Genomic DNA, 11,756 nt, shown 5'->3' on the forward strand with positions numbered 1-11,756 from the left:
GTGCCTTGCGAAAGTATTCGCCGAATACTTTCGCAAGGCACTGTATATGCAAATGAAAATTAATACCATTTGAAATGTAGATATTTTTTCTGTTGGATATATTTACCATATCATATTTTTATTTTTTTTATTTTACCTTTATTTAACCAGGCAAGTCAGTTAAGAACAAATTCTTATTTTCAATGACGGCCTAGGAACAGTGGGTTAACTGCCTGTTCAGGGGCAGAACGACAGATTTGTACCTTGTCAGCTCGGGGGTTTGAACTTGCAACCTTCCGGTTACTAGTCCAACACTCTAACCACTAGGCTACCCTGCCGCCCCATATGGAGACAAACAAACCTTTTACCTTAAGTAAATATAATTGCAAATGATTAAATCATTCCAATAGAAAAAATATATAAAACATTTGTTAAGAATTGAACTTTAATTAAATGAGTTGACTCTTCACATGGGATGATTTCACTGAACAACAAAAGAATGGGAATACTGAATGATCCTCAATGATCCATCGCATCTCCCAAAAACCTTTTAAACATACATCTGTAAAATGATAGTCTAGAAACTAAAGCTATGGTTGTCTTCCTCTCAGGCTTCCTTGTCTTCTCCCTGAACCCCCTTAATGTCCACCTCTTGAACATCAGACTCTGAGGCCTCATCTTCACTGTCACTTTTCAACCTTGTTGAGGATGGCTCGCTGTCAGGCTCAAAAAGCCTACATTTTGCCCAGATGGCCACCAGTTTTTCAGCCTGGTGTGCCCGTGTGTGTGTGCCCGTGTGTGTTCCCGTTCCCGAACAAGGACCAGTTGTGGTCTGATGTGACTAATGTTGGTGGGATTTGGAGGATGATGAAGGCAACAGGGGAAAGAGCCTCAGATCCACAAAGTGCCTTCCACCAGGTGGCGGATGAGATATGTTGGCACGACTGCCATATTGCATCTCCATCCCAAAGCCCTTGCTTGGAAGTGTAGAGACACGGAAGTGTAGAGACACGGAAGTGATGACACCATAGGCCTTGTTGATCTCTGCACCAGACAGGATGCTCTTACCAGCATACTTGGGGTCCAACATGTACGCTGCGGCGTGTTTGGGCTTCAGGCAGAAGTCTTCACGCTTTTTGATGTATTTCAGAACTGCAGTTTCCTCTGCTTGGAGCAACAGTGAAGTGGGCAGGGCCGTACAGATTTCTTCTCTTACATCTGCAAGCAGAGTCTGAACATCAGACAGGATGGCATTGTCTCCCTCAGTCCGTGCATTGCCTACTGCTATAGATTTTAGGAGTTTCAGGCTGCTTACCACTCTCTCCCAAAATACATAATCCGGGAGGATCCTCTTGATGGGGCTGTCCATATCGGCAGACTGTGATATGGCCATTCCTTGGAGAGACTCCTTCCCCTCCAGGAGACTGTCAAACATGATGACAACGCCACCCCAATGGGTGTTACTGGTTAGCTTCAATGTGGTGCTCTTATTCTTCTCACTTTGCTTGGTGAGGTAGATTGCTGCTATAACTTGATGACCCTTCACATACCTAACCCTTTCCATGGCTCTCTTGTAGAGTGTATCCATTGTTTTCAGTGCCATGGTGTCCTTGAGGAGCAGATTCAATACATGAGTAGCACAGCCAATAGGTGTGATGTGAGGGTAGGACTCCTCCACTTTAGACCAAGCAGTCTTCATTTTCACAACATTGTCTGTCACCTGTGCAAATACCTTCTGTGGTCCAAGGGCATTGATGACTGCCTTCAGCTCATCTGCAATGTAGAGACCGGTGTGTCTGTTGTCCCTTGTCTGTGCTCTTGTAGAATACTGGTTGAGGGGTGGAGATGATGTAGTTAACTATTCCTTGCCCACGAACATTCGACCACCCATCAGAGATGATTGCAATACAGTCTGCTTTCTCTATGATTTTCTTGACCCCTTGAACTCTGTTGAACTCTGTATCCAGCAAATGAGTAGATAAAGCATGTCTGGTTGGAGGGGTGTATGCTGGGCGAAGAACATTCAGAAATCTCTTCCAATACACAATGCCTGTGAGCATCACAGCAGAGGTTTGAGTTTGAGTTTATTTTATTTTTACAGGGACAGTGCACATTAATCAACGTTTCACTAAAAGTGACGGTTTTAGCCAGCTGGCTAATTTTCAACCACAGTCCCTGGGCAGGTTATTAAAAATAATTACAATATAGACAATCATTGAGCAGTGAGCACACGCAGAGCAACATAGGACAAGCAAGACATAGCATATAGACAGAGTGGTTTGAATGGATACTTCAAAGTACCATTCAGAAATGTTCTCATAGAATAGATGCTTCGGCGGTAGTCTGTTCTCGTCCTAGGTTTACGTCATTTCTAGGTGAACCAGTTGCGTACACAGCTCGAGCAAGACATTTGTCGTGTCTTTACAGTGATTAAATTAAATAACATGCTATTTTCAAATCGATTACCTAACTTTGAAATATTTTATAAAATTAATCAGGCAATAACTAACTCATTAGGAATCCGGGGCACCACGGAAGCATTAGATTATATAGAGCGGCTATCTTCCGAATCCACTCTTAAAGATCTGAAGATCTTTTATATCAATAGCGGTCAATCATGAATTATTCTTTACCTTCTATCAGTCTCATCTGAATGTCGTAAAAATAATTGATTATCTCCACAAACCCTAGCATAAATTATGAATCACCAATATACAAATTTGCTTGATTATTTATTTACTAACTAACTAAATAATCACAGAAATACATAAAAACAAATAGTAGGTATTGGTTACTAACCATGATGGAAAAGTCCCTAGTGGGCTAAGCCAATATGACGGCTTGGTAGACAAAGGGAAGGGGGTGTGGACTGAGAAAGAGCGGGAAAGACAAAATGGATTCACTACACACAGTCTATAATTATATTAATTGAAATGCTAATCCTTTGCACATGAACGGCCACTCATTCGAGAATAAATGTAATGGGTATATATATTTACGCCCGTATGTTGTTATTGTCTTCCTGTTGGAATACTTGATCGTGCTGTAGGGTTCATCAGAGTCTCTGGTTAAATTTCATTGAAGTCACAGTCTTTCCTGGTTAGAATGGATACTTCAAAGTACCATTCAGAAAAGTTCTTATAGAATAGGTGCTTCGGCGGTAGTCTATTCTCGTCCTAGGTTTACGTAATTTTTAGTGTCAGATTAGTAATTATACGTCTAAGATTTGCTCTTATTCTGTAGGGATCGATAGTCTCAAGTTTAACCATTTCCAGCCGTGTAGCCAATGCTCCACGTGGTATAGTCTTGTCCTTTGGTAGAGTTGTAGTTTAAACCACTTCACACACCAGCGTCCCCTGGCATGTTTTGGTCTTAGAATTTCAACCATTTGCAACCTTAACTTACACCTGGGTTTGTGTGGTTTGGTGTGAATTTCACCAAGAGTGGGTTTTATACGTTTCAGTAGAAAAGGGCGGTTCCATGATGCCGGCGTAATGTCTCTGCTCACGTGGGCAGGGCCACTGGCTAGTTAATATTGATATGAAAAACCCATACTCTCATTTAGAAGGTTAACATAACATTACATATTTTCACAAATAGTTCCATGTTTAATCACATACGTTTCGCAATATTTAGATGTAAATCTTACAGCTTGGAAATTCACACTTTAAGAGATACCATTATGTGTGTTTCTTGTCCTTCATGAGATCACCAAATGAAACACACTCAACATAAATGTCCCTTAAGTGTCTACGGATCCCACATTCTCAAAAATAGAAAGAATGTTTAATTCTCACATTTTGGGGATTTAGGAGTTTGGCCAAGTGAAGTTCTTTGTTCTCTCTCTCTCTCTCTCTCTCTCTGAATACTGCATGGTAGTTTCTATCCGGTGTTTATGACCTGAGGTACTAAACCTGGTTTCAGCGAGAGAGAGTAATCGAGAGAGTTTGGGGGAGCCACGATCTACACCCAAAAAGGGTCATATCATGACACATGCATCAGCATTTCTCTGACTACGTTCCTCCATTGAGTAAAAAAACCTTTTGATTCCAGGAGGACCATGAGCTGTTGCTATCGATAAGGTGTCTGATTCATAATTTTCACCTCGATTAGAAGTAGAGGGACTTTTGTAAGAGGTTGCTTGTTGTCAGCGCTGAGGGAACTTTATGCACTTGGCCAGATGATTCTGCATCTTTGTTGCATTCTTCACATATGATTTGGCACAGTATTTGCAAATGTACACAGCTTTTCCTTCTACATTAGTGGCATTTTCCTGTAAAGATTAGAGAAAGAAATGGTCAAATAAACCAAATATGCAATTCCATGTACAGATAACTAGTTAAGTAGCTAGATTAAACAACTCCTTTGTAAGATAAATGTTTATTCACTGAAAGAATAAATGTTTTGTTTTTTCGAAATGATAGTTTCCGGATTTGACAATATTAATGACCATAGGCTCGTATTTCTGTGTGTTTATTATATTATAATTAAGTCTATGAGTTGATATTTGATAGAGCAGTCTGACTGAGCGGTGGTAGGCAGAAGCAGGCTCGTAAGCATTAATTCAAACAGAACTTTACTGCGTTTGCCAGCAGCTCTTTGCAATGCTTGAAGCACAGCCTTGTTTATGACTTCAAGCATATCAACTTCAGAGATTAGGCTGGCAATACTAAAGTGCCTATAAGAACATCCAATAGTCAAAGGTAAATGAAATACAAATGGTATAGAGAGAAATAGCCGACGGGTCATAATTCCTATAATAAGTACAACCTAAAACGTCTTAACTGGGAATATTGAAGACTCATGTTAAAAGGAACCCCCATCTTTCATATGTTCTCATGTTCTGAGCGAGGAACTTAAATGTTAGCTTATTTACATGGCACATATTGCACTTTTACTTTCTTCTCCAACATTGTGTTTTTGCGTTATTTAAACCAAACGGAACATGTTTAATTATTTATTTGAGACTAAATAGATTTAATTTATGTATTATATTAAGTTCAAATAAGTGTTCATTGTTCATTCAGTATTGTTGTAATTGTCATTATTACAAATATATACATAAAAATCGGCCGATTTTAATTGGTATCGGCTTTTTTTGGTCCTCCAATAATCGGTTCGGTGTTGAAAGATCATAATCGGTCGACCTCTAGTCGTACATGAGTTTTCTCGAGTTTGAAGCTACACAGTAGTACAGTAGGTGTCTGTCTGTCACAGGAGGTTGGTGACACCTTCATTTGGGAGAACGGGCTTGTGGTAATGACTGGAGCGGAGTTAGTGGAATGGTATTAAATACATCAAACACATGGTTTCCAGGTGTTTGATGCCATTCCATTTGCTCCGTTCCGGCCAGTCTTATCAGCCGTCCTCCCCTCAGCAGCCTCCTGTGCTGTCTGTGTGCAGGTACTGTAGTAACCCTGATTTGTCCTAATCCTTATCCTGACTGCTCGAAAGTAGTGTGCACACATCCATCTAGCACTGACTGAAACAGCGGGAGCAGTCAACAGTGTGCTGGTGTCTATTGTTTTTTTTCATCAGTAATCCTCACTGCTTCTTGTCTCTCTACCAAATGCACCCTGACAGTGCCCTGTCTAACCCGGGGCTGCATGGCCAGTTTGTGGAGCTGAACGAGGCCTACAGGGTGCTGAGTAAGGAGGTGTCCCGGAGAGAGTACGACCTGCGGCTACAGCACCCTTTTCCCGGGGGACAGGCCTTCAGACCCACCTCCACACAACCCCAGGTATGTAACCACACACACACAGCCCTTCAGAGTTCATACACACTTTTAAAAATAGTTTTATTTACCTTTTATTTATTTCTCTGTCCCTCTCTCTCTCTGTCTCCCCCTCTCTTCTCTCTCTGTCTCCCCCCCTCTCTCTCTGTCTCCCCCTCTCTCTCTCTGTCTCCCCCTCTCTCTCTCTGTCTCCCCCTCTCTCTCTCTGTCTCCCCCTCTCTCTCTCTGTCTCCCCCCCTCTCTCTCTATCTCCCCCTCTCTCTCTCTGTCTCCCCCTCTCTCCCTCTGTCTCTCTGTCTCCCCCTCTCTCTGTCTCCCTCTCTGTATCTCTCCCTCTCTCTGTCTCCCTCTCTCTGGCTCTCCCTCCCTCCCTCTCTCTGGCTCTGTCTCTCTCTCTCTCAGGAGAGTATGCGCTACTAGGATCAGTTCAAACCCTGTCAACCTGAGGAGTGGGGGAGGAAGATGAACTTTAGAATAATTAGCTACTGTATGCTCATCATGTGACTGAGCTTCTCTTCAGGTAACATCATGGGGAAAGATCAGAATGAAATTGATGATTGGACATTGTTTCTGTATGGATGTACACTCTCATAGTTAAATAAGAAATGCAGTGATTTTGTCACGTTCTAGGAACGTAATCTGTCACTCCTAAACCTAAAGCATTTCTGAATTATGACAAACATCTGTGCCAAAATGTCACAATTGCCTATTACTATTTTGTTACTCATCCATAGTCTAGACTAAATAGCCTGTAAACTCAGATAACTGTCTGTCTGTAGGCACAGGTGCCCCTGGCTCAGACCCAGGTTATGCTGTCATAGATCTGGTAATCTGTGTTTTTGCACGTTGACTTGGCAGCACTTTTGTTGATTGTAGAGATTCAACTTTTCCTGGTATATGACTTACATTTGTACTAGTACAGAATAATAAAACATGAATAATAATCAAAATGCCATTTCAACTGCCAACGATATTCCTCTGTGTGCTGTCCGTATGTCTGTGATGTCTGACAGGTGTCTCTCTCTCTCTTCCGGTCACACAGACATGAGAAGAACAGGTCATCAAGCAGATCTACAATGAGGGCAAGGTGTGTGAAAGAAGTTATCAACATATTGCATGTATTATAACTTATTACATGTTTTATTACACGGTTCGAGTTAGGTTAGTAGTAATAATCTACATTGCATGGAATATGTATTCATATGATTTGGTGGTGTGAAATACCTGAGGCTGGAACTGATTTATTTATTTCTTCATTTTGATTCACAGAGCGAACAGGTTTAAGAAGCAGACAGAGATTCTCAGACAGAATTCTCAGGAGAAACACAAAATCACTTGCAACAAGTAGGAGTTTAGTAGAATACGAGCACATCGTAAATCAAGGGGGATTGATTTGGCCGAACACCTCGGAAGAGGAATGGAGTCATTCAGGAAGGGGAGTGAACGGTTGATTGAGTTAGGAGTAGTTAACTTTTTCAGTGGTTTGTGGCAGACGTTGATGATGTGCACAGCTCTCGTTTGCTTGGACCTTGGATATTAAGCCAAGGAGTTAAAAAACAAGTGTGTAATACCTGGGTGAAACGGAAACAGTAATGGGGCACTTTTCTTTGTCACAGTAAAGCCTCGCCCCACAGCCATTCTAGGTTTCTCCAGGAGGAGAATACGTTGTGGAGGTTTGGTCTGGTATCACAAGACTAACAGCAGTAGGTCATTAGCAGCACATCTCTTCCGCTATTGGATGGAACCAAGACTCCTGTTAGCCAGTTGCTAATTGGTTTGCATACCCGTGACATGATGTTTTCCCCCACAGCCGTTCAGAGGCAGTCTCAACAAGACTGTGTGAATTTGCCCACTGGAGATGGGGCATTCCAGATATTGTAAACTTCAGTGTTCCGTAATGTAAGTCTATGACTGCGTACTGTAAAGACTTTAATCAAAGGTAGAATCCCTTAATGACAGAAAGGGGGTGCTCTGCACAGCTGCCCTTGAACCACTGGGATTCAGTCATTGCTCTCTGTGTCAATGATATCATGGATCTTTTGACTCTGCTACTGGGCCCATGGTGGACCCAAATACAGTCATAAAAATATACTGTTCGGGACAGGAGTTTTTCCTGACAATGTTACCTACATGCAATATTTAGGGCCTTCTGCTTTTCCTGGTTTGTGATGAGGAACAACTGTCCCTAGATATACTATATACTTTCCCATTGAAAGGACATGGAATCAAAAGACATTTTGAAAATTAAGTCACATTAGGACTTTTTAAAATGGTATTTAATTGTGCACTTCTCTGATGTTGAAGATTTCATTTTAGGAATGGTAATTATACTATGGAAAGTACTGAAGTGCCACGCAGGCAGATTTATTGAGATTAGAAATGTATTTCATTTATTGCTGTTGTGACGGCCAACCGACACTTACCATAAGTCACAGATTGTGTTTCAGTGATGTTTAATGACAGCCTTAACTCTTCACGGTGTCGTGGAGTCATGCAATGATGAAGAACTTAGTAAACACTGTTCCTCTGACCTCAACCAACAACCTCCAATGTTTCATTTTGAGTTTGTTTCTCACCTGATTCCACGCTCGCATGTCCTGTCAGGTTTGGGAGTGAGCGAGTGGTGCAGTGTGTGTTAATGACTCTATGGCCTTGTGTTGTTTCTCAAGCCCTTAGCTGAAACCACAGGAGATAACAGGTCCCCGCATACCGACATCCCCTATGTAGTGCACAAGTGCCCCCTCATAACCAAAACACACCAAACTGACAGAGACTCTTCTGTCGACGTAAAGACAAACTGATGGGAGACAGGGTTCACTGTACGGTCTGTGCTGCTGATCAAGGTTTTGTAAGCCTCTGACTGTGACCTAGTACTGCTGATCAAGGTTTTGTAAGCCTCTGACTGTGACCTAAATTAGTTGTGCAAATGTATTATTCCTACCAAATAAATGATTAATATCAATTCACTGGGGGTCAGTTAGTGGTCTGTGTGTTTTATGTGTCTGTCTGTGAGAGCTTGGATGTGGATATGGGTGAATGATATAAAGAGATCATAGTGCAATAAAATGACCCCCTTTATTGTATCGTTATTATAAAATGTATTATGTGGCTGAGAAAGTGGAGTGGTAAATTATTGATTGACCTGCTGAATGACGAATTGAAGGGCGACGTTCACCTGTGTCCAGTGCGCGGGTGCGTCCATGTCATTTTGAAAAAGTTGGCAGTGCAAAGGTTACGCGGAATTCGGAGTGCGTCGAGTGGAGTGCGCCTTTTAATTGTGATCTGAAGGGCAAAGGACATGAGCAACCAATCATAGCAGACCAAGAGACGCTGTCAAGGACCCTTCTCTTTGTGGACTGCTCTGGCACCATTAACTTCTATATGTTATTATCAAAGAGGACAAAAGGATAAGTCGCGGCGGCACATGCGTCTTCAACGAAACGTCATCTAGGCTATTTCTCCGAGACACCGCTGTGGATAGGCTGCGCAGTGTCATGAGATGTGCGTTCGGCACCGTAGCCTCTGTGATTCAAGACATTAGTGTTGGATCGTAAATAAGTGCTTTTTGTCCTTTTTAAACGTTTTTAGAGACAAGGATACAATATCGCAAAATATCTTATCGGGACTATAAATGGACCTGTAGTCACGCTACTACTGACGCTCAACCACGGACCGTTTCATGGGTTTCTGGCCAACAATGGGCGAATGTAACCGGTTTACATACCCGAACCTCTGGCTTTGGAATATTGGGGGCCATCATTCAAAGTTCACACAACTCTCAGTAAAATAGATGCAACCAAACTGTATTGAATTGAACGTGAACGACTGAGATTTATTAAATTAGGCTATTTGTCAATATGCAGGCTATTTGTCAATATGCAAAATGCATATGTGTGCGCTTGATTGCAAAGAATGATTTGGCCGATTGATGGCATTCGATTATAAATTGTTATATTGTAGCCAAATACATTGTGCAATTGTTGATGAATTGATGAAAGTTACAATCTCAAGCCACTCATTTGAGTGTTAGCCTACTCATTTGCCATAGACGGATTCATAATTACTTGTATGTATACATTCATATATTTCACGTTCTTAACAAACGGAAAGGGAATGCCACCCCGGCTGTCAATCCATAACATAGAACCTAAGGACTGCAGATTGAATATTGATTGAGTGGAGTGAAAAGACAAAAGAAAATCATCAATTAATTTACGGAAAATTAGGCTTTTTGGAGTTCTGCACAATGGGGATTATGCTTCAAGTTATTCTAGGAATGTTTCAGTTCCTCTTGCTCTCCAGAATACCCACGTCCCATGCTAAGGTTAGTTATCTGACATACTACACTCTGGTAGACAGTTGTTTGCATGGAAATCTCAGGAGTTTAGATTTTTTTATTCCTTTGCCTGTATTATGCAACAAAACGTGGTTTTATTTGAAGGGAAAATAAAGATGGGAATACAGTGACTTTAGGAGCAGTATAGCGTCTTTGTTTCGAACTGATCCTTGTGTGTTTGGAGCTTACCCCCACGGTCATTGACGCTCTGAGCTTATGAAGGTTTACAGAATTCTGTGGTGCACCTCTCACTCTCCTAGAGCATGTACCATGTTGACTAATGGTAGACTCATGTACCATGTATGGATAGGTACAATGTGGCACAACTCTGTCAGAATGACTGACATGTTCTTTGTAACACAAGGTAGATGTACTGTACATGAGTGACATATGGGGATGGATAATAATTAGCCAACATAATAGACTCTCAGACACACAACTTTTCACATGGCAGATTGGTTTTATATCAAGAACATGTAGTGACCTGAAGCTGCCCTGATTGAGCTGCGTGGCCGTGGGATATATCAGGTTGCAGGTCCTGGGAATCATGTTGTATTGGGGCCCACATCTCTCTCTCTCTCTCTCTCTCTCTCTGACACGCACACACACACACACAGTGGTCACAACGGCTTTTTCTACTCGTCCCCCTGGGGGAAAGCTGGGTTAATTTTGGCAGTTAGAAGGTCTAAGACTGATGCTGCAGCTGGCACTGTGTGGGCTGCTGCAAGAGCTTGGCGGGCACTGTTTACATTACTTGTGTGTGTGTCAGAGAGGGAGACACAGAGAGAGTGAGACTGTGCCAGTGTCAGCCAGGAACAAATGCAACCAGCCTGGAGGGGAATAGTCTTCTCTGGGAGCAGTACAACGAACACACACTTGGGGTGACAGTATCAACTCCTCCACAGGGACCAGTCTGTGGAGCTATAGCCCACCCTACTCCTCCTAGGGGCCAGTCTGTGGAGCTATTGCCCACCCTACTCCTCCTAGGGACCAGTCTGTGGAGCTATTGCCCACCTTACTCCTCCACAGGGGCCAGTCTGTGGAGCTATTGCCCACCCTACTCCTCCTAGGGGCCAGTCTGTGGAGCTATTGCCCACCCTACTCCTAGGGGCCAGTCTGTGGAGCTATTGCCCACCCTACTCCTCCACAGGGGCCAGTCTGTGGAGCTATTGCCCACCCTACTCCTACTAGGGGCCAGTCTGTGGAGCTATTGCTCGCCCTACTTCTCCTAGGGGCCAGTCTGTGGAGCTATTGCCCACCCTACTTCTCCTAGGGGCCAGTCTGTGGAGCTATTGCCCACCCTACTCCTCCTAGGGGCCGGTCTGTGGAGCTATTGCCCACCCTACTCCTCCTAGGGGCCAGTCTGTGGAGCTATTGCCCACCCTACTTCTCCTAGGGGCCAGTCTGTGGAGCTATTGCCCACCCTACTCCTCCACAGGGGCCAGTCTGTGGAGCTATTGCCCACCCTACTCCTCCTAGGGGCCGGTCTGTGGAGCTATAGCCCGCCCTACTTCTCCTAGGGCCGGTCTGTGGAGCTATTGCCCACCCTACTTCTCCTAGGGGCCGGTCTGTGGAGCTATAGCCCTCCCTACTTCTCCTAGGGGCCGGTCTGTGGAGCTATAGCCCGCCCTACTCCTGGGGATATTTTGAGCTGATTGATTTGTGATATGAATGAAACACCCATGTGATCTGACATGTTTCTTGTTG

The 11,756-nt window shown here is 43.1% G+C and overlaps 1 protein-coding gene across 4 annotated transcripts in view; it reads left to right on the forward strand.

Moving 5' to 3' along the window:
• Nucleotides 1–11,756, forward strand: part of vegfba (vascular endothelial growth factor Ba) — a 28,651-nt gene that overhangs the window by 8,372 nt on the left and 8,523 nt on the right. For 3 of the 4 annotated variants that reach the window (XM_031789765.1, XM_020471971.2, XM_020471972.2), the window contains exons 2-5: nt 5,563–5,719; nt 6,116–6,233; nt 6,756–6,800; nt 6,983–10,037. In XM_031789765.1, the coding sequence (XP_031645625.1) occupies nt 9,960–10,037 (78 nt within the window). In that variant the 5' untranslated portion in view covers nt 5,563–5,719; nt 6,116–6,233; nt 6,756–6,800; nt 6,983–9,959. Of the gene's footprint in view, nt 1–5,562; nt 5,720–6,115; nt 6,234–6,726; nt 6,801–6,982; nt 10,038–11,756 lie in introns of all 4 variants that reach the window. The other variant, XM_031789768.1, reaches the window with a different exon arrangement.

This window comes from Oncorhynchus kisutch, linkage group LG15 (genome assembly GCF_002021735.2).
Source record: "Oncorhynchus kisutch isolate 150728-3 linkage group LG15, Okis_V2, whole genome shotgun sequence".
NCBI lineage: Eukaryota > Metazoa > Chordata > Actinopteri > Salmoniformes > Salmonidae > Oncorhynchus > Oncorhynchus kisutch.